At 49.2% G+C, this 23810-nt stretch overlaps 1 protein-coding gene across 1 annotated transcript in view; it reads left to right on the top strand.

Moving 5' to 3' along the window:
* The window catches only part of LOC131216596 (uncharacterized), a 31985-nt gene extending 8498 nt beyond the window's left edge, over positions 1-23487 (top strand). The window contains exons 3-7 of the mRNA XM_058211130.1: positions 19516-19642; positions 19709-19902; positions 19971-20084; positions 21182-21364; positions 21426-23487. Of these exons, the coding sequence (XP_058067113.1) occupies positions 19516-19642; positions 19709-19902; positions 19971-20084; positions 21182-21364; positions 21426-23487 (2680 nt within the window). The remainder of the gene's footprint in view (positions 1-19515; positions 19643-19708; positions 19903-19970; positions 20085-21181; positions 21365-21425) is intronic.
* Positions 23488-23810: the final 323 nt, after the last annotated feature.

Genomic DNA, 23810 nt, shown 5'->3' with positions numbered 1-23810 from the left:
TAATTCTGGTCCCGTGTAAAAAATGTGTCATCTTACGTATGCACGTGTTTATGGTTCCACTTTCTACGGAGTCAAGTCCTGCCGGCTGCTTTGCCCATCGTTTCCTTATCTGCAGGCAACTTTTAATTGACTGAATTTTTACACAATAATCGTTAGTTTGAAAATTCATCATATGGTTAGTTAACAAGTATGAAGGCCCAGTTTATGTAACCTTTAAATTAAACGTTGAAGCTGGACATTGAAATGGGTTAACCGTGCCGTGAGTTCCACAGGTACTGGTCGGCAATCAGTCGACAATTAGTTTGTAAGTAGTGTGAAACGAAAACAAACAATTACGCGGAAGAGAATCTGCGAGAGATTAAGGCCGAAGCAATCGTGTGCTGCGTGTTTTGAAGTTCGAAAAATAGTGTTACAACGGCGGCGGCGAATACCATAACCTCGATTCCCCGGTTGCAGGAAACCCGAAGAACGCGTCGAAGAAACCAAATGGAAACAAGAAAACTAATGTAGAGAAAACTAACACCGCGGCCGACGAGGCGAGACACAGAGAGGCACAGAGATCGCGGGCCAGACTGGCAGCCAGCCAGCCAGGCAGTCGATCCACATTTAGGTGAAGTATGTAGGCTCCGTTATGTTTCCAATAGCCTGGCAGAACCACCGCACAGCTGCTGCCAGGCACCAGGGCCCTTGATCTTCGGCCAAGGTTCCGCTCCGCTCCGCGATGGACTCAATCGCGCGGATCGCGCGCGCTGGTGACTGCTATGGCCGCTGGGGTGTGTGGTGGCGCTGAAAACGAAAGAACAACTTATTAACCACCACCGACTTAATGCGCGTATTTCGGGCGGGAGTCGCCGCTGTGTGGGGACGACGCGCCGATGATGGTAATGGTGATCGTTTTCCTGTCCACGCGCGCGCCCGAGAGGAAGAAAATCATTAAGCGGCGCGGGGATGGTGCGCTTCGAGTCGAGGCAATGCGCGAAGATTCGTAGTCACGCACCCATGGCCGAGGAGTTCTCCGTTCCCTGCGCGGCCCAGGGCTGGCTGACTGGTGTTGGGTCATAGCGGTACAATCGCCGGGGCGAACCTGCGAGTGACGGGACTACAGGACTCGCGTCAGCCTTGACCATTCTGCCGTTCTGCATTAGCGGAAGCGGGCGCCGTTATGCCGGTCCCATGTGGGTCATCATTGGCTAATTAATGGTTAATGTAAAGTGATGAAACTCTATGCAGCTAATGCTAATGCTTTGGAGTGCTCGAACTTGTAACACAATGATCAAACGCTAGTGAAAATGATCAATCGATACCGAGGGGTTAAAGCATGGTCCATCAGGAACAATTGCATTAGCTCTATCTCGGGGTTGGTTTGACTTAGGAAACATACCAATGTTTCAAATTGAAGGTATTTTATTGTACTTTAAGAGAAAAATTTCAGAAATTTATTCGGTCGGTTGTCGGATGAAATCACGAACTTTCTTCTGGTCACCACCTTCTGGTTCTGTACAATCTTCTGGTCCACCTCAGCGGCTAATATGTTCCAATTTAATAACACAATTTAATAGAACACGCTTTTTGAGGCACTCTTCCTTGTATAGAGTTGAGTTCATCGTCGTTTTTGTGATGAAAACCTTGATTTCTGTCCACAGGTGCAAATTCCTTGTCATATCATTAATTTTTGTGCAAATTTATTGCCGAATACAAATTTGATCTTGGAGGGGACATCTCCCCGTGCCGTGGCGGCATAAAATTTTGGTCCAGGAAGCTGTTCAAAATCCATTTTCACGTATGTTTCGTCGTCCATAAGCAAGCATCCTTTGTACCTCGTCATAACCTTCTCGTACAACTAGAAGCGCGTGTTTTAATGACTAGATTTTGTTTAAGTGTCCTTTTTGGATGCTTACATGCAAGGAAAAAACAGTAGCCTCTTCGTAGACAGTACTTTTGCTGGTAACATATCTTTTTGCAATATCCCGAACCTAAAGTCCAGGATTTGCCTCGATTGATCTTAAAACCTTCCAGTTCAGCTGCCGATTGTATGTTCACTACGACGTCTACTCTGAATCTTTCAATCTACGGTATTGGGTTCCCAGAAACGGTAAAGCACAGCATATATAGTTGATTTTGCACATTTTTGTGTTTTTGAGATTTTTAAAGTAGACCACGTGGTGTTTTCGACGTGATTTTGCAGAATTATTTTTGTTCTTTCGAGTTCAATTAAGCATAACTTTCCATAAATTCCACGTACTAAGATGAAACTTTCAGCACTAAAAGTGGAATGTACTAAAGTTACTAAAGATATGACTATCAACACATTTGAAATCCGACCACCAGAGGCGCTGCTAGAAATCATGCAATTGTTCCCGATTTTAAGTGGGCCATGCTTTAGCAGGAGCGATGTAGCCAATTTTGGGTTTCCCATAAATCCGGGCGTTTGAGACGGATTGCTTCGGGCGAATTACGCACAGCTTGCAGGAAATATTTTTTATTGACTGTTCTATCCTTAAACAATAACTTATGATGCACCACGATCCTGTACTCGAAGAAAACTGTACGCAAAACTCGACTCACATTCGACCAAACTTGGCTTTTCGACGTTCACATCTTCTCGGGCTTCTGGGAATATTTTAAACCTCCGATAAACACTGCTTCGCGGTCATAATAGCTTCACCATAAGCCACAGTCAACATTTCGAATGCGTCAGCGCTGTTCATTTCTTTTTCCGCCATCCTTTTTCTGGAGTAGAGAAAAATCGACGATGACCCAGTAAAAGAGCTAACAAAAATTGACTAATAATTCAAAATGTCCAAACTCTATGTATTCTAAAAATCGCCCTCACACAGCCCCCAAATCAGCCCTTGTACATTAATAACAATAACGTCAGATCGTAGCAACCTCTGTGCGCGTAAGAAATGGAGCTATCGGGGTAGGTTCGGGACCGGAACATCACAGTAGTCACAGAAAGGTGTGCCAGCGAGTACCGCTAGAGTAATCTGGTAACCATCATCGTAGTAGCAATGATATCTGGTATAGTTTGCTTAGTGGGGCAGCTAATAGTTTTATTATGCCTGGCGTTCGCACCACACTCAAGGTAAGCTGGAAACCTGGCTGGGTAGCTGCGAAATCTATTCAGCGCTGGCCTGGCCCCAGAGGATGCTACCATTATCTCGTGCTCTGTTTAAATACCACAAGAAAAACCACGGTGAATCAGAACCCGAAGGAAGAGAGAAAACGAGCGAGAACAAGGTTCTGTGGGTTCAATTGCGCCAGGTTCTACGTACACTCCGTGGTTCCGCTCTGCCGATCCGCGAAACGTCTCTTCCTTGGCGTCAGCTGATTGGCGCTGAGTGGGGTGTGGGGTTAAGCCATCCCTCGGTGACTTTATTAGGCGTGGGAACTTGGTAAATTATGAGCCGAGCGCTGGAGCCCTTTTCAGAAGAGTAGAGTCCAACGGGGGGGTTGGACTAGAAGTTCCCCCGTTCCGGGGAACAAAGACGTTTCTGTATCGTTTTTCTCTCCCAACACAACAATTGTGGGAAAAGAATATTCAAATCAAACACCAGACCCGGCGATCTGGGACCCGGGAGTGGTGGTTCCTGAAGTCGGATAGCGTTGCAAGGCACTTACGTTGATTCCGACATGACACCTGTGGTACAGCGTCTCCCGGCGGAAAACAATCTACCTGCAATCTGGTGGATCCATTCGGGATCCGGATGCATCTGGATGTCGGCACCTTAGGGAACGGGAACCGCGTTTCGTTTCGCACCAGTTGGACAGGGTTTGCTGGGGGCTGTTCCAGGCGCAGGATTGTTTTTGCCGGGTGAAGTTGATGGAGTAAACCGTGCGAGCGAGTTCAGCTAACCCCTTCCGCCGAAGATCCGAAGCCGAACAAAATGGGCAATTAAACTTTTTGAACGGACTTGGGGTGAGCCATGCCGGGGGGCCCTGATGGGGTGGCCTGGTGATCATGCACTGTGACGACGCTACAGTTCTTTAGCAACACTTCGGGTTGATGGACTCGGTCGAAGACGTATCCACACTTTGCTCGGCAGGGCGGAACCACACTACAAACTTTGCCCGTACACCACACAACACTGAGGGGCTCTCGGTTCGCTTTTGGGCTTTACATACGCTCCGAGCCATCACTTGAGCGAAGATTTAGGTTAATAATTTTTCCGAAGGGCACTACTTGGCGGAAAGCAAGCGCAACATTTTTTTCCCCAATATGTACCGCTGGCGCCACTTTGCTGACACAACGCCGGACGCTGGACCGGGTGTTTGATTCGCAGTGAAAGAACTAAGCTGGTGATGGATCGAAATGAAAGCTGAGTTTCCACGTCCTAAACTGCCAAGCAGAACCCGACGGGGGAAAATCCGATTTGCATAGTACCACACCATTTTTTTTCCATTAGTCACAAAAATGTGTTCGTTACGATTTCTTAAACCACACGCTATCAGCCCGGGCGGGCCCGCAACATGACGCGGGGCGATGCTAATGAGCATACACATAAAGCAAAAACAAAAACAAAACATTCCTCCTCCACCCATTCATCGTCGCCTGGCTAGGGCTTTCTACCAACACTGCTGCTGCGCGGTGAAAGTACCATCCTGCGACGGAGATCATAAACCGCCCCACAACCAGATCCAAGTTCATCGAGCACCGAGCTCTGTTTACAATTGCGAGAACTTGTGGTGTTCGAGGGAGGTTCACCACCCGGCATCATCGGGTCAAACATGTGACTTATCCGGTGGCAGTAAAAAATGTGGAACCATCAGCAGCAACAAAAGTGAAATGCTCATTAGGGAGCATCCTCACAATGCCCAACGTGCGGTGAGCCATTGACATGTAAATGTTATGCGTGGTGCACCACTAACTCCAAGGCTGGGGGCTCTAGCGAAGACATCACGGCGATATCTGCAGCGGCAGTAACAAAGGGTATTCATACAAATTTTGACCCAATTAGGTTTTAGAATCGCGTTTCGAAAGGGTCAAAATTTGAATCCACCTAGCACGCAGGAATCAAAAGGGTTAGGTCCTTCAACTAGCGTTCGTTTTTGAAAGTTGTATGTTTGCGATTCGCACTGAGGCACGAGCTATTGGCAAGCGGTCCGTTCCACTCGATATGTGAAGGGAAATGTAGTAACAAAGCTAGACCCTAAAATCGCTTCGGGCACCTTGCGAAAAAGGTCTGCCGACAGAAGCGTAAACGTTTGAAAAGTGATTGACCAGTTGAAGTGAAAGAAATTCCGTTTGGTTTCTGTTATTTCTGACACTCTCTGCACCATCACAATTACAATAATTGTTGCTTCTTCGAACAATAGGGGACTGGGGTTTTTTTTGTGGATGTTGTTGATGAAAAACCGTAAAGAAACGTGTGATGTGCGAGCCGTCTTCGCTTGGTGTCTGTGTGGCAGCCACGTGTGAAGCCCAGCGCGCGTTCGTTAACACCGATCGTTACCCGTGCATGCGTTTTCGGTGTGTGGGTGAGCCTCGCCTTCCCGGTGCCACTGCCAGAGTTCAATGGCTGCGTTGGGGGCGGGTGGTTTCTCCAATTTGAACCATAATTCTAAGGCAACGAGTTAACGCGCCTGGTTGCCGAGCTGTTCTACAATCGTGGGTGACTTAGGTGGCAGCGTTCGTTACTGTTACTGTCATCATTTGATGAAACACGCTTTTCACGTATGATTTATTTAGGTCTGAAAACAGATGGAAATGGATACGGTAGCTCAATCAGATGGCCGAGGTCCTAGGTGTGTGAATTAATCCTTACGGTTTTATAATAGATGGCGTTAATCACTAAATGTAACAGGTTTTTTTAAATGAAATATGTGTTTGATAGCTACTCTCATTACGCATCCAACGCAGTATAGATTGTTTGGTCAAAGTGTAACAAACACCATTTTTAAGCATTTTAACATGTCAAGTTTTGTTCCTGATAAAGCGTTTTTGCGGGGAGTACTTTTTCATTACAGCTTGCACGGCAGAAAAAAGGGATTCTTGTATTGAATCGTCGTTGGTGATAAAAAGTGGAGTTATTACAAGAATTCTAAACCCAAAAAGCCCAGGATACAGTTTGGTGAACCATGTCCATCGAAACCAAAGCCAAATATTCACTGCGCAATGGTTATGATGTGCATATGGTGAGATATGAAAGGTGTGGTGTATTTTGAGCTTTCAAAACTCGATCAAAATTATTGAAAGACGATCCCATCAACAACAATTAATGCATTTCAAGCAATGCTTTGGCCATAAAACGTCGAGAATGGTATAAAAGACATGATAGGCTGATTTTTCAAAATGACAAAACTCGACCCCACATCGCAAAACCGGTTAAAACCTATCCCGAAAATGTCGAATGGGAATTGTGAACCTTTCCGTCGTATTCACCAGATGTTGCTCTTTCGAACTAGTATTTGTTCCGTTACATAAGTAACGATTTGGCAGCACAGCGGTTCATTTCTTATGAAAGTATCGAAAAATAGATCTCTGAGTAGATCGCTTCTAAAGATAAGAAGTTGTATCGACACGGAATCGACCAACTACCTAAAATATGGGAGAAAGTAGTAGCTAATGACGGGCAATACTTTCATTAAGGTAGTCATACGTTTTGTTGTTGTAGTTAGGTCACAAATGTCGTATAAAAACCGCAAGAATTAATTCACGCACCTAATAAATACTATAAAATGTTCAGTGATTCAACGATTTTCCCATACGATTTCCTGTATGTATTTTCCTGTATTTTTTCTACGATTTCTGATGTTGTGTCTGTTTCTTGACGTTTTTTACGTGGGTCGGCTTGAAGGTTACTACGACCACGTTTAAACTCAGAAACCTCCCCTTTTAACCTCCTAATTGAAGGCGAAGAGTTCTTGTACACTTTCAACATTGGTTCAAACATTTCCTTTGCTTTTAAACCTTCCAAAAACGAAAATTCATTCAATACATGATACTTGATTTTTTTTTGTTGTAAAAATTACTGTGACGCGTCGATATTAAATAGCTTGTAAACAAAAAAATTAAATATCCGATTGAAATGAAACTTCACATACGTTCATATGAAGAGTGTACCAATATGACAAAAAAATTAGGCTCGTAGCAGCTCCCTTTGTAACCGACCATACGAACTTATTAAACAGCATAGTAAATTTTTCTTAGAGGCTAGTGGCTCCTGATGGCTATACTCCTTACGATGGCGTTACGTCCTGATGGCTTCTGATTTTGGAGAGTTACACCCTTAATCGACTTCCTTCGCCATCGATGTGCTAAGCGGCGCAGGCGCGATTGATGACCAGTAGTTTGAAGCTTTCGAAAAATTGCGCCGTAGAACAACATCATGGCCGCCGGTCGGTGACGGCAGTCGTCGTCCTGGCTGCCGCCACACACTTCACACCTCAGTCAGTAGGCGCCCGTCCAATAAAAGCATTGCAATTTTTGTGAAGTTTCTCGTGCGCCGATGCGTGATTAACGGATTTGCAACCGTGGGGTTGTTGCACGCGCGCGCCCTCAGACATCGAATCTGAGAGTTGGCTTTCGGCGCTCCGTTCATGTAAATTGATTAGAGAAATTGAAGCCACACAACCGAATCGGACACGCGGCGAGTTCCGAAGCGCCCAGCGCCCGGCCCATTAAGTGCGGTGTACGTACGTTCGTTGACGCCTCGATGTGAGGTGTTCCGTGGCGTGGAATGGCGGCCCGTTCAGTTCACTTTTGGTTTCCATTACGGTAGGATGTTATTTTCGGTGGTTCGACCCATGTTCGATCGGACACTGACCGCGCCGCGGTGGAGATAGAAATGGCAGTACAAGCAAACGCCCAGTGTGTACTAGCAAATATTGATCTTTGAGTGAGCGCACCGGCAACTACAGGAGGCAGCGGCCCCGCCAGAAACATAGCAAACAGTGAACTTGTAGTGTGTTACTCTACGGAGGTGCGTGCGTTAACACATAGTGCGAGAAAAACATAACCACTGACCGTTACTGGTCAACGTTCGGACGGAACGGAGACGGCCTAACTCGCGGGCCAACTCGCGAAGGATCGTGTAAAGCCGACGAAAAATCAGCCCCGAACATGAAGATTTTACCGGGCAACAAAATGACGAATCAGCAACGTAACGGGCCCAAGTCGGCCAAGGATTTGAATCTGAACGTAAACTCCCCGATGTACAGGGATTTCATGATGGCCAGGTAATTCGCCGAGCAGCATGGGAATTTTAAGGACGGTTAAAATTTTAGACGGCCAGTCGAAGTAATCTAGACAGCCAATCGAAGTAGTCTAATGCAACAACAAGGTTGGGTTGGAGAAGGGTCAATGGGATCACCTTCTGAAATACCAAACCCTACCAAAGAACAATTGAAATCATTTTTGACAACAGACCCCTTAAGCTACGTTATTTGGGTCGATCGATGCCGGTGACGAAAAGTGCTGGTGCTAGTGATCCATCGTAATCTGTTAAGTCATCTCGGTGATGCGAACAAATTTGTGTAAGCTTGCCTTCAAAACCGGCTCCATCATGCTCTATTTAGTTTTTTTCCTGGAAGCGCCCAAGTTTATTATAAATTTTTCAAAGAAGCATGTTCACAATAGGGGTAGCCTTTTGTTGTTTGTTTAGAGGTTGATTTGAAAATAGAAAAAAAAACAAAGCTGCGTCATGTGGCAGTGACCTGGATGTTGTAATGGAACGGGAGAAATATGTTGTGCGATGAGGTCAGCACGCTATTGATCAGTGTTGATTGATCAATTGAATTCAGTTCTAGGCAACAAAAAAGGCATCTTAGTGAAGGGCCAAATTCCTGGAAAGTAGTTTTAGCATGGCGATTGTACGTATCTATTTACCCACTTGTTGGTTGAATTCGAAAGAAAGATTCTCCAAATTGATGTTTGGTTACTTATTTGGCACAAGGCAGTGGCACCTGTGCCTCACGGTCTTGCAGTCGGCTTGCGGATCGCCAGAGAAGATCGAACGATCCAAGAGGAATCCCGGCTCTCGGCGGAATAGTCGTCTGTACGGTATTAGGCGTGGAAGGTAGCAACATATACTCATTACACAGTCGTTAGTAGTTTTTTTGTGCCGTTGAAGCAGCAGTGTCTTCTCCTTCAGTGGGCGATCCAAACACGCTGACGGTGACGGTAGGTGCAAAAGCAGTGGCTTAGAGTGTGTCATTTCCATAATGGGAGCTGGGAAGAGCACAGAAGAGAACTGAGAGAAAATGAGCACGGAACGCGGCTCATACATTGTGTGTGGGTACTGTCGGTACTGTCGAGCGGAGTGGTCAGTATGGGAGCCGAGTCGAACGATCTCGCAACTGGGCGCGAAAGATGTGGAGAAAAAAAAGCCTTAAACGTTAGCCCAGATTGTGGTCCGAATTCACGTGCGGCCCCACCGAACGGGCAGGGTGTTGATGCGGAATGTTGGCCGGCTCGGCAGCAGTTGCAGGCAGGAAGATGAAGAATTAAGAAAGCTATTTTACCGTTACGAGGAGCGAACACACGATGCAAGGGATTATAAGGGGCAATAGACTGGCGAAGAAAGCGGTTCATTCGATAAAGTAGGATTGATTCGAATCTGACAACGGTGCGAGACAATGCGTCAGAAGGCCGTACCGGAACTGATACTGGCGTCGTAACACTAGACTTCAACGGTTGAGTAAGAGACGAACCCCGAACCGTACAATGGGCCATAGAACTTTGTCTACCTTTTATTGGTGTTAAATTGAGCAGCATTAAGTAACTCAGTTAGCATGGTATGTTTATAAAATTACTGTTTTGCCGGGATTTTGTTAATGATTTTTCAATGTTTCGTTTGTGTTTCGCTACTAAGGTCCTAACCGTAAGCGTAAGCGTAGCGGGAGTAGTCAAGGCCGCACGGGGCCATATGGCATGGTAAACGCTTTATGCGGTCAGAATGCCTGTAACCCAGCATCCAAATATGGGTGAGCTGCTAGCTCCTGCCAGGCCGCGGCAGAATTGGTCAAGCGGCAAGGCTAACGGGAACCGGACTGACAACAATCCGGATAACAACAACGATGCGGCCAAGTAGGCCAGGACCACTTCAGCGATAATAATATAACGGCCGCACACAAACACTGGCTTTATTTGAAAATTATCAAAAGTTGCGGGGGAATTCCTACCGAAATCAGCGTATCAGAAAACCATATCTGATGATTAGTAGCGCCGGAACTAATGATGAGTTCAGAATGCTCGCGTGCTCTTTTACGCATTCGGCGGTTGGCGGCAGTGTCAAGGACAGATTCACGATTCGCGGACGACGGAGATAGCGATCTCACACGGAGCACTAGCTAATGTGGACGCGAAGTAAGGCCGCAAGGAAGCGCGTATGGTGGAGAAGAAAAACGGCGATGGCGCAGAAGATGTGTGTTTAGTGGTCGTTGTTGTGTAGCGGTGGTTCGCGAGTTCGAGCCTAACTAGCCCGTTTTGTTTCCTTTCTCTTCGAGCCCGAGCCATAGAAATTCATGGTCCGGGCCGCGAAGAACGGACGGCGACTTTAAGTGGCGCAGGCGCAGCTAACGGTTCATAATATCGCCCGATAGGTCCTACGTTACGGTCCCTATTCCGCTTCGCAGAAACATGTCGCGCCATCCGGCCGGCTGGTGGTGCTTTTCATTAAAAAGGGTTCCCCAACACGGTTCCCGTGTTTAATGGTCGTTCAATCAATATGCTCTTTCGCTTGCCGGGGACACCAACCGGGGTTGGCTGGGTTTTAGGCATATGAAAAATTGGACGAACATATTACCGATTGCTGCGGAAATTATATCCAACCGTAACTGTAAGCCTATTGAGTCAGCCTGCGAAGGAGCCCCGCGCTGTCGTTAAGTTTGCCGAAATAAGGTCAACAACACGACTACATTTGTTTCTGCTATTTAAATACCTGAGACCGCAGGGTGTCTGGTTCGGTCGTCGAAACCCAACGGATTGCCCGACTGGCCAAATGGGTTTCATCTGATGGACCATTTCGACCGCCGGATAATTGACACTGTCCTGCTCCAGCGCTTCGCGGCACATTGTGCACCGTTTAGACGTTGTCACTCGACTGGAAAGCGAACTGTTGTCCAGCGCTTTTCGCGATTGACGTCCAATACTGCGTAGCGTAATTATTGCGTGCAAACGGCACTTACTTTTGCCCTACGCTGCCGGACCCCATGTTCGGACCATTTCTCTTCAGTTGCAGCTGCTGGAAAGCTGCGGCTGGAACCATCGGAGGGTTTTTAGTATTTTCTAATTATGCACAGTGTATTTTGAAAAGTGCCCTTCGGGCCATCTCTGATGATGGTGGCCGTCAAGGGTCTATCTGCAAACATCACCGGGGCACGCCAGCCGTGATGTGGATTAAACGAATTAAGATGTGAATCAAGATAGTTGTGTCGTGAATAAAGCCATAAAACCGTTTAACCTGCGCCAGGGCAGAGTGCATCGAGATAACCGGACACGTGGGCTACGTGCTGCTGGTGTTAATTTAAAGATAGCACCCGGGAACCGCGCTCCCAAGTGCTCTGTCGTTCGCCACTTTCTGAATATTGTTCGTCCGCTGACGATCAAATCATGGGTCGCAGAGGAACCTAAGAATCCATGTTAAGCGCCGGGCAGAAAGACAGGGTGAATGACGCCGCAGCGAATGTGGGAATACATGGATAGGAATAGGTAACAAAGCGTCCGGTTCTGAAGGGTAATTAATTGAGATTCATAACAAAGCTAACGGTTCTGGCGAACGGGCGGCAAGGCGATGCTTAGAAATTCACAAGCGCCCGTAGCATGTGGATGGGTGATAATTAAAAAGGCCAGCATACTCTGGGCTAGTCTCCGCTCCGGGGATCTGTCAGCTGCACGAGTAAATTAGAAGCAGTTGCGAGGTTACTTTTGACATGGGATGGCAGGCAAACGGGAAAGCTCTCAGGCTGAGCTCAGGTTGTTTGTTTTCCCTGCGATAGACGATAGCGCGGTGCGTGGTCAATTCATAATCGTTACCTTGATGTGATGTGGGTCCCGAGCGAGCCGTTGCATTGGAGAATTATCTTGTTGTAAACTTTTTTTTATGAATTACACGCAAACTTACATGTTTTATGTATTAAGCGCAACGAACGAAGAGAAGATCGACCGTTTTTTAATTCCTTAAAACCGTGTGCGGTTCTAGACGTCGTCGTGTATCTTAGACTACACTAAAACGGTTCCACTTTAATATCAAATACTTTTAATTAAAGACGCTTAGACCCAAATTGTTAAAATTTAACGCGTATATGGAGTTCGTTAAATATTGTGTCGGTCCATTAACCATCCATTTCTCGCATCAGATCTTTAAGAATTGGGGAGCAGAGTTTTTGGTGGTATTCCCAACAGATCGCAGCATTCAATCAATAATGATGTAGCTTTTACGAGCGTGCTGGGAGTTGGCACAATGGCGAGTTGGAGATATGGCCACAGTGTTACAAGAAATAACAGTTGATGAAACATTTCAAGCCACCGTTTCGGGCACATTTGGACACTAATCGTTTCATCCATTTTCGTTGGACTCCCTCAGGGGTGTTTCCGCCGTATGATTGTGCAGGCAATCAGTGCACGTGACGCACACAACGCATCACATAATCACAGCCATCCGAAGTCATCACGGAATGAAATATCGGAAGCGCGGAATTTGGTGCTCGATTTTCTTCCCCGGTGCTATTCAAAATCTGTTACGTCGAGGCTCCGATGGGGTTGGAATTGCTGCACCGACCGTAATTGGTTCGCGCGGTTGTCGATCGCCCCAATAGAAAGCGGACCTCGAAATCCACGAGGTCCTGGTACGGGGTGGGGCCCCGACCACACGTAACGCTATCGGCGTGAAAAAAGAAATGGTTCCTCACCGAAAACAGCGCGCAGACCCGATATTCATAATCGCAATTATTTTTCGAAATCGAGCCACAAAGTTTCTCTTTATTAAAGTTATTCGGCGTTAATCGAATGTGCATTAGGCCTGCCGGGGCCAGCCGGCTGCCGATGTGCGGATTAATTGTCCGACGCAGTTGCTTTCTAGCGCCCCCCATTGGGTGTGGGGTGCCCGGTTCGTTAAACTTGCGGTTACGGAATCCCGACGCCCGACGCCCGACGCTAATCAGCATAAGACCCGTCTGGGTTGTGATAAAATGCCCGTGGTGCAAATTCGAGAATAATTGTTGCTGTATTACAGCAATGAGTGGCAATTTTCCGTCGATGTTACCCAATGGCGATGGCTGGAAGTTAGCATAAGGTAATTCGCTTTGATCTAGATTTTCACTCTTTTGGTATTACGACACCTTTTTTTTATTGTTACCGCCAAACAACTGACTACCTCTGCCATTGAGATTCCACCAAAAAGACCAAAACGAATTATTTTTGCTCATTTATCATAATATTCTATCAGAGCTCCGCTCTGAATCCTTGACAGTCTGACGAGTACAACTCGAGGAATCCTCGTTCTTCAACTCTGCCCGACCCACGTGCGGCCAATTCCATCAAACCGAAGGCCGACAAGTCATCAGCCTCCACTTTTCGGGCCATTCTGTCTGTCGAAGGCCCCGACTTCGACCGTTGGCCGACCATTAGCCGCAGAACGCCGAAGGGTCGTGGCCCGGAAAGTGCCCGTCGATGGCCAAACTAATTACGGAAAACCGAAAAATTTCACCAACCCATTTCACAACGCGCCCCTTTTTTGGGGGGTGGTTTTTCTCGGCGAGTCGGCGAAGGCGAACCGAAGATAGTTTTCCCGCCCGCCACGTCTCAGCCCGCCGGGTGATGCAAATCGTCGCCATTCGGCGGATTGATTGTTCCAATTACGCGTGTCCATCATCCGCGTAGCGAGAAACTAGCGCACAAACGCCGTGTTTCGGGCCCGATAACCTCGTGCCTCGTGGCGAGAATGGAGTGCCCAAAACGCTGCGCATGTTGCGTAATTGCCTTGCGGGGGCGCAGACATCCGTCGGTCTGGTCATCACTTTCGGTCGGCGAACGTATGCAACAGATGGCGATAATGAGCGTGCGCGTTGTGATCGGCGACCGAATGATCGATTGATCATGAACATCACACTCCCTCCCCCACGTGCGGCTCGGACACGCGGGCCCAAAAGTGCACACGCGCCAAACTGCGCCTAGTTCTTCAATGGCCGACGGTTGAAACGGTGCAGGTGATCCGTTCGATCGAAGATTCCGCGAAAGGTGCAGGTGTGGCAAAGGATCCAGAAGCATAAGTGTCCCGCCGGATCGCACAATGTCGCGTGCTTGGTGGAACCAACGTCATGGTGATTATTATAAGGATCTGCTCGGCGGTGACTACATTACCATCTCGCGAGCTGCGATCCGGAAAGTGTGAGTTTGGGTTCCACCACGATCAAGTTGTCTTTTTTCTGGCAAAGTGGGCCCTACTAGAGCAGCACCTCTGTGTGTTTGTATCTCTCATTCTTCGATGGCCGAAGTGACTATTGCTCTTGGTGAAAGTGTGAAATTCGTCTTGCCGAAGAAACTAAACTCATAACTTCGGTTTGTGGTTGTGTTCTGTTGAGTTATGTTTGTAAAAATGAAGGCAATCTCCCTTGTTAGGGAAAATGTTAAGAAATCTGGGTTTTTCCTATCTAAGCATGGTTGATTCATCTCTTTAATTTAGTCAAATAAATTAAACGAATTAACAAGTAGTTTACCAGGTGGTTCTGCGGAATTTCTACTCAAGCTGCTTGGTGTTACTTCTGTTGATTTGGTTGTATTAAAAAAGAGTTCAAAAGAGTTCTGTTCTAACCAAGGTTAATCTTTCAAACAACCAGGGTGGATGGATGAGCTCTTCACTTCATCAAATTACGCGTTTTGTAACTGTCTCCCTACTGCTTTAAAAAAGCGAATTATTGTAGGAAGTTTTGTTTGGGATTTTTTTTTACTAAAGGTACACAAATTGAGCAACAATTGAAAATAAGCATCAACGAAGTATATAAAAACGGGGTTAACAATCCGTTCGACGAATGGCCACTTGGAAAGCTATAATCAGTGAGCCACGGACGCATAACGCTTTCGTGAAGGGTCAATTATTCAGGCACTAAATCAACACTAGGGCTCACTAATTTGTTGATAATGGTCCTGATTTTTCTCGTTTCACTAAACACTCGTTCACACCATTAAATGTCGTCGCCGTGTCGTTTGCTGAAACGCCGCCCCAAAATATCTCGTCGATGCATCAGCTTATTCCGTTTTTTCGTCCGGGAACGGGAACATCCGTCGTCGGAGGAGGCTCATTACGCAGCGTGGCTAATTTCAGGACACTGCCAATTTAAAAAAGAAAGTTCAAATTTGCCCAGCCTCTAACGCACGCGTATCCGGCATATCCGCCGGTTGCCAGAAAATGACTCCTCCCCGACTGCACACGGAAAGGAAGTGGGAGCCAGAATAGGTGCGAAAAGGGGAATAGGTGCGGCACTAATTAAAACGGATATGCTCCGGCGTGGCCCGGGTTGGTTTTAAGCCCACTCACCACGTCAAATTTGCTGGCCGCTGGTGGCGCTCTTTCCCCCCGCGAAGATACGGTGTACGAGAGGCTGACGACACGCAAAGCCTTCAATTACGCAGATGAGAGCGGTTCCAGTCCGGGGCCTGTCACCCGGCCGAGCTGAGGTTAAGGGTTTGGCCATTTGCTGGAGTGGTACTGTTCGTTTAGCCAACCGTCGGTCTGTCAAGAAACCTCCAATAGCCTGGCCCAGATTGCGGCCCGCGTGTGTGGAAAAATAGGGGGTTGGTGAGGTTGTTGCTCCTCCGGGTCGGTGTGGGATTTTCACCCGCTAAACCTAATCTTCGCTCGGTCCGGGCCAGACACCGTTAACCACACCGTCTCAACCGTCCATCCGACCGTGTGGCTTGGTGTGTGTCGAATGGAAATTCATATGTACCGCGTTCGTTCTTGCCGGAAAATGGTATGGTTCCCCACCGTGGGTACCCAGGCCAGAAGAAAAAGAAAAAGCCACTAGCGCCACTAGCACCGTATCCGTCGGAAATGAGAGTTGAGGTGGCCAGAAAGAAGGCACAGCAGAAAAGGGCATAATGATTGCGGGCTCTCCCCGAAACGATCATATCTTGCTCGATCTTGCGCTTCGCCCGAACGAACCACCGTGGCGAAGCTCGCTCGGATCTTGGTTTTTTTTGGGGGGTGGGAGGGTTGAGGGCGCTGGCACAGTATGCGGACGGCATGATTTATGCTGCCTAGTGGTGCTGCCCCGGCCGGTCGACCGCGAGAGTTCGATCATGTTCTGTTTGGGCAGAGAAATGTGGCAGCTGTGAACCGGGGCGACCGAGTGAATGCCGGGCCGGGCCGGAGTTTGGTTATTTTTTATTTCTTGCTTATCTACCCGGGAATGGCGGCGTCAACTGAATACTTATTATAATTGACAAAAAGTCTAACGAAAACCGGCAGCAACTTTCGTAGTGGTGTTTTTGGTCGGGGAAGCGCAACGAAGGCCGCTGCTGGCCCACAATGCGCCGGCAGAAGAATTTAGTGCCGTCAAGATATGAGGTCGCTCGGGAGGTATTTATTTACACTACCCAGAGCCCGTTTCGCATGCATATTCATTAATGTATATTCCAAAGAATGTTTACGCTGCGTCTGTGAACCCTTACGTTTCCGGTTTGTTTGACAATTACATGTGATTTTTAACCGTTAGTTTTCGTCGCCGAAGCACGTCCACCGATGGTCGTCAGCAAGTCTTGATACTAACGGACCCGAACGCGTATTATGAATTGCAATACATTGTTGAGACGGACGCCCAGCCGCCACGTGCTGGAACACCAGAACTCGATCGTTAACTAGCGTGGCGCTGCGCCGTGGAACGATTATTTCTAAACCTCTCCCTTATGTTCGTTATCATTGTTCGTTACGATTCGGGCACTCCCCGTGGCTGCCTAGCGACCCCACTGGTGCACTGATTAACCCACCCACCGGCACTGGGCGCGCAAAAGTATGCGGAACCTCCGCGTAACCGCGCGCAAGAATGGAACCCCCGGTGCGGGATCGAGTAACGCAGCACGCGGAGAGCCTTTTGTCGGAACATGTATTGTGCAATGAGCAGGCACGTAAACGCAAAGCTGTTTTTTCACAGCCCCAAACAGACTTGCCTCTGGTGGGCCGTGCGTTACATCGCACCCGCGGCGCCCGATTTCCTGATAGGAAACGTAAGAAAACTGTATCGTGAAGCAATGCCGCATTTTATGGTCGCTTTTGTCTCCCCGGTCGGGCTGATGCACCGCACGGTTATTACCCGGGTGTGGTACTATTGTTTCTGATTGTGAGTTTGGGATTTTTTTTAATACTGATCGTATCACAAAGCAAACGCCTAATGAACTTACACGGTGGCCGGTCTAATGTTGGGGCTCGTCTTTAATTTTTCGTATCACGAGTCCTCGTGAGCCGTCGTTCAGCTGATTTCATGAAGACGCATTTTTTTACGATTCTAAGTGTCGGTGTTGGTTGTTGACCCTACGGATGCTATTGTACCCGGTTGGTTCCGGTTTTACCGAATGAATACACAACAATTGTGACACACCGTCCGGTGCGTTAATCCGATCCGACGTCGTTTGATTAGCATACACCGCCGAACGTCTACGTGTCGATACCGAAGGAGAAGAAATGGAAATTCAGTCCGTTGGACAGGAAAACCCAAATATAAAATTTTATATTAAACCACAAAGGGGTTGTGGTACGCGAGTAGAATGCAGAACTCCTTGGACGGTCCGTGCATCAGTGGCGAACCAGGGTGATCACCTTTATGCTTTTCCGGCCAGAACCACACGGTGGAGAACCTTCGCGCGAAACGCTGTCCAACATTATCTTTTTGGTAGGTGCATAATTTTGTTGTTGGATTGACCCGTGCCTTTTCTTAGACCATCAAACCAGCAGTTCGAAGTATGAAGTTTTATGAACCTTTGAACCACGTTGGACTGGCATTCAGTTTCGTTTCGGTGCATCCACTATCATACACTATCGCTACCGGTTCCTAAATAATGAATAATGATCCTCTTTCCAATTGATAGCCTTCCAATTATTACTCCACCGGTCAAGATCTACGATGCGATCAGCTATCGATTGGCTATTTTATAACACGGCCACCGGGAGAAAGCTGAATTGTTACAACTATTGATCCCCCGGCTTGCTTATTGGCCCACTGTGCCGCGCTCGACGAAGTGTCCCTCATAATCGACGTCATGGAATTTACGATCACGTTCCCGTCCCCTGCCTTTCTTTCGCCAGGTCAAATCTTGGGCGGTACGGTGAAGCCACTTAACACGTTAGCCGAGCCGAGCCGAGAATGAGAAACAAAACTCGACTTGCATCGCTTGGCCGTTTATGGAGGATATGTTTGCATTCCGTCGATCCGTATGCGTTAGATACTGGGTCGAGTGATTACGACGGCAACGCGACTGCCGTAACGTCAGCAATACCGGTTCTAGACTTCACTGGGCCGTATTAATGTCTGGATGTGCGCAGATTAATTTGATTTCAACTCGACCGCGATAAGGCTTAACACATTTGGTAATAACTTATGCTCTCACAGACGAGACAGACGAGGAAACGATCGTGATCTGTTTCTCGAAGGGGTTTGGAGGTTTCTGGACTAGTCCGGCCGTGGGATGGCAGTGGCCATAATCTAGCCATCCAGTTTGACCGGATTGCAGTGGGGCAACGGGACTCGGAAAATCTGACCCAGTAACGGAACTCGAGCCGACGATCTTCTGATAGGCTGGGGGGGTGCGCTGTAGAAGCAGCTGCCGGCTGCTATCAACTTTCTATGGAAATATTGCCGGCCGATGGTTGCATTATTTCTCACATCAGTTGGTTATGTCAATGAGCCATACACAGCCAGTGGTGCGATTGTATGTAACTTGCTACTATGCTGGGCGCATTTGGAAAAGCGAAAAAGCATAGCGGGTGGGCCAGATGGAGAAAGTGAAAAGCGCGTCGTAAAAGCGTTCGATAAGATGCGTAAAACAATCCCACAGCACAATTATGGCACGTACACAGGAGAACATGAGCAGTGAGGGAAGTTGAAGGAATCCACAGCCGTCGAACAGACCGACGTTTCAGGAGTACCTTTTAAAAGTATTGTAATGAATATTACTAGGCACTTACCTCAACCTTCTGTAGTCACTTGACTTCGTACACGTACTTCAATGCGATGTTCAAACGATGTATTCTCTTAGGATAAAAATTGTTCGGGAAACAGTTTCAATAAAGTGGAAAAAATGCTTGAAAGAGGCATTCGAGCATTCTAGCAGAGGACCTGGTAACTAGATTGTCGATTCACGCATCCTTAGGCTCATAAGTTACCATAGTAACGCATGAGCGCGCGCTGCTGTTACTGTACTAAAAAGTCATAACCGTGACGTTGCAAGGTTGAATTTTGTAAGAAAATATACATTTTTAAATTTCACATTATCCCAACTGATGCGTCCCAATTCTTGGTGGCCTCCATTTTAAACCAACCTTCGTTTTAATCAAGTATTCCTTGCCGTTTCTCGTTTCTACACAGTGACGTATCTTATTGCCTGTACCAGATGGCACCGAGTGCCGGGAACAACAACAACCCGCCAGGTGGCACCCAAATAGGACTGACGGAGACGAACGATGCGTCCATGGGATGGAACGTGAACGTTAAGGTGAGTTAGTCACGCTTACGGCACAGAGTGCGGTTATTGTTATTATTTAAATTACACCAAAAACAGCAGGAAAATCAACGACCACCGGTCTTCAATCCCGAGGACTACGTGGTATCGCTCAAGAAGTACGGTCGCCGTAGCTCGAACGGAGCCTTCAAGTCCATCTACGACACGGCCACCCCCGAGGAGTCGCCCAAAAATGACAAATCGAGTGACAGCTTCCGTTCCCAGACACTGCCCCACAAGAACTCGGACTATCGGTAAGCTGGCGCCGCACCGTGCACTTCGCACGGTCCGACTAATCTCGTCTCCGGTCTCTTCCGCCCAGCTCGCCAATCACCGCACCGGCGGCAATGGATTGCGAGATGTCTTTGCGTCAGTTCGGCTCGGTGACCGATTTGCTAACGAAGCTGCGGGCCGATCTTCGGGCATCGTTTCCCAGGTGCGTAGACCGCGTTTTCCGAAAAGCGATTCCAGTTCCAACACTCTGCTCGCATCGCATAATGTACTGAACCGATGGGTGTGATGGGTGTGTGCCTGGTGGCCGCCCTGCCGCCAGCAAATCCCGGCTAACGATTCCGGAAACTTTCGCCATCTTCGGGCACATCTTCAGCAGGAAGCACTTAAAAGGAAAACGCATTAACCCTTGTTCCCATTTTTTCCCCCATCGCAAACCGTGGCGCTTCTGCGTAAGTGTGGTGCACTCCTGCGGTCCCCGGCCCACAAAAGTCCGTGGACCGTATTCGGCTACGGGAAGACTGTTTTCGAAATTTCGTTAATCACTCACGCGCTACTACCGCGGATTTCACAGCCCGGCCTCTTTCATTGATGGCTCGGCGGCCGGATGAGTGCCATCAAATGAAAGAGAAAATATACATGTTGCAACCACGTTTTCGCCCGGTATTTTCAACGGGAGGGTAATTGGTGTGCTTTCTGCGGATCACGAACCTCTCGATCCGTTTGAAGGTCGCTTCTGACCTTAATTTCCAAACCCATCCCCATGGGTAGGTGCCAGTTTTGAAGCGCAAATTCAAGGACTTTCCCACTTTCCGCCTCAATTTCGCCGAAGAACCAATTGGCAAACACTTCTCGGTGGCGTATGCCATCGACGATTAACGCTCCTTGTTCATTTTTCAAGAAAAATGGGCCAAACAAGCCTCCAGGCCAATATACGTTCAAGTCACTCGTTTGTGGGTGCATTGGCTTCTCTTGTGTGGGTTTTCCGAGCCCCAAATACGACATAACCATCGAAATGGAAATGAGCTTAAATTAAACGATTATTTCAAATTGTTTACTGTTTGAGTTGAAGACTTACCATTTTGGAAATAAGCTTTTAATATTTCCCAACTTTCTTCAAGTGTACAGCGTCCCATTTGAATTTTGACGTTTTAAAAGTCAAGTAATCGGTTGTTTATAGTTGTCCAGTCCAGTGCAGACTATAGTAGTTGTAGTGGACTATAGTGGTCCAGTATCAGTTGAAGTGCATGAAGTCTGCAATTATCACACGGAGATTTGTTTCTTCTTTCGGCATACTTTCAGCTTCGTGCAAGAGTTCGTGTCCAGCCCGTTGGATGGCGTGAGCCTGCTGTTGGAAGTGCTGCGAGCGGTTCAGCTCAGCCAGAGTGCCCCGCTGAACGGTACCACGACGATGCCACCGGGTGGCATTCCACGGAACAATCAATCGTATCAACGGCGCGCTCTGCTGGACGAGTTGGCTTGCTTGTAAGTGTTGCACTGCGCTCGGCCACCGCCGACCTTCTCTAATACCTTTCCATTTCGTTAGACAATGTTTAAGTATCTGCTGCACGAGAAGTCCGGAGGCGGGCGCCCGGTTGGGCACGACCGCCATCGGGCTGCTGCCGTTGGCTGCGGCGGCCACCGGCACCGGGATACGGTCGCGCATCGTGGCCCTGCAACTGCTCACCATCGCCTGCGACAAGTCGGCCCTCGGGGACGGAACGCACCGGAGCCAGCTGCACGGTCATACGGCCGTTTCGGAGGCACTCTCGACACTGCGGCTTCGCTGTGCCGAACCGGTCCGATTCCGGCTGCTGGTCGGAATGCTCAACAGTGGCGGAGGCTCCGGCGAGCTGCAGGCGATCGGGATGCGGTTCGTGAACACGTTTCTCGAGAGCGCCGAAAACGTCCAAACGCGCCTGTACCTGCAGGCGGAGCTGTTCCAGGCCGGGCTGGACCCGTCGCAGATGTGCAAAACCATCTCCTCCACGTCGCCGTGGCTCGAGCGACTCCGCTCGGAGGTGAAACGCTGGGATGCCATACGGATCGACATCGAGCAGCTGCAGCTTCAGGCACGCTCGGCCGAGCAGGTCCGCAGCCGCCTGGTGATCCTGGAGCGGCGGGTCCAGATACTGCACGAGGAGAAAACGGTCCTCACCACGATGGAACGGCGCCTGCAGGAGCGCTGTGCCGAGCTGCAGCGTGAGGTGCTGCGCCTGAAGGGCACCAAAGGCGGCACCAACGCGGCCAACGCCAGCGCCAACGATAGCTCCAACAGCTCGAGCCTGGAAAAGCGCCCCGTGGCCCTGCCGCGCCAAGTGCCACCGCAGCCCAAGCGAAACAACACTTCGGAGAACGACGACGAGGGCATCAGCAGCTCGGAGACGGGCCAATCGTCGTCGCCGGAGCCACCGCGCCTCTACCCGGCCAAAGATGGTGCCTCCAGTGCGGGGTCGCACAAGTTCAGCATCTCGCTGACGCAGGAAAGCACCGTGCCGATGCACGAAGTGGCCGGCGGGGCCGAGGACGATGCGAACGCCACGATCGAAGACGTCATCGAGGAGCTGCAGAACATCGTGAACGACGCGGAGCGGGAGATTTCCGACCAGAACGAGGTGCTGTTCAACCAGGTGGCGGACCACCCGGACGGGTTGTACGAGCAAACGCTGTACAGTCTGGAGATCAACAGCGAGAACGAGATCATCCCGGTCAATCTGCTGCCTCATCCACCGCGCAAGTCGCGCTCGTTGGCCCACCTCATCTCCAATCCGTCCGACGGCGAGGGCTCCGCGTACGATGGCCTGCTGACGGCCAACGGCGAAACTAAGGTGGACTTCTTCGACGACGACGAGGAGGCAGACACCACGGTACCGCAGCATCGGCCACCGTTTGGCGACGAGGTCCCACTGCCTAACGGGTACTTCAGTGCTGTGCCGGCTGTCGGTACGGTAGCGGAACCGCAAGATCCTCGCGGTCCGGCACTAGGGCTGCCGGGCCCGGACGTTATCCACGCGGCGTCCGGTGAGGGGCCGGCAATCGGTCCAGTGCCGGTGCTTCATCAGCCCCGCGATCGGCACCACGGCTCGAAGAACTCGAACCGTGCCATCCTGAACGTAATCATGGATGCGCGCGATAAGGAGTCACGGATGCTGCGGGCCCAATCGCTGGAGCGCGAGCAGGCGGCTCCGCAGCAGTTCAACGGTGTCTTCTTCATGACCGACATGAACAGCTCGGGCAAGTACCCGAAGCCCGACATAACGGCCGCGCTCGAGGCGAAGAAAGTTACCAAGAACCTCGACCGCATCGGGGCGTACGGCGTCGACTCCATGGTGGACATTGTGATGACGAACGAGCAGCGACTGAACAGGGCCAACGCGTACGCCAAGTCACGGATGGCCGCGGCCACGGGGCCGCCCAATCCCGCCATCGGAGCCGTCCCGAGCAAACTGTCCGGGAACCACAACTTCAAACTGCGCCCCAACACGGGCGTGATCCAGGTACCTTGCTACACCCTCGGCGGCGGGGGACCGCTGCGTGAAACGAGTGCCCGCAGTCAGACCAATACCGGCGGCTCGAAGGTGACGGATCTCCCGTCCGGCTTGTACTGACGGGAGCCACTAGTGCCGAGGACACCTGCAATCATCCAGCCCAGCGTGGCCAGAGCTTTGCGTACTCTCCTAGCGTATTACTGTTGTGCAATATTTATTGTTTTAAATTGTCATATCAACCGCTCAGATTTTAACTTACACGACTTAGAAGGGGGGCCAACAAGCCCAGCTCAACTCCCCGGGATCTTCCGGGCAACTTATGCCCAGATATACACAAGATGGACACATAAAGCGTAGAGCGATACGAATCAAGATACGGTAACGGTCCCCCAGGAGCTTTCTTCCGGGTTTCACGTTGTGTCTGCATCCGCTTTCAATAATTA

This window comes from Anopheles bellator, chromosome 1 (genome assembly GCF_943735745.2).
Source record: "Anopheles bellator chromosome 1, idAnoBellAS_SP24_06.2, whole genome shotgun sequence".
NCBI lineage: Eukaryota > Metazoa > Arthropoda > Insecta > Diptera > Culicidae > Anopheles > Anopheles bellator.
Note: the sequence above shows the minus strand (reverse complement) of the source record. Positions and strands in the feature narration are given on the sequence as shown.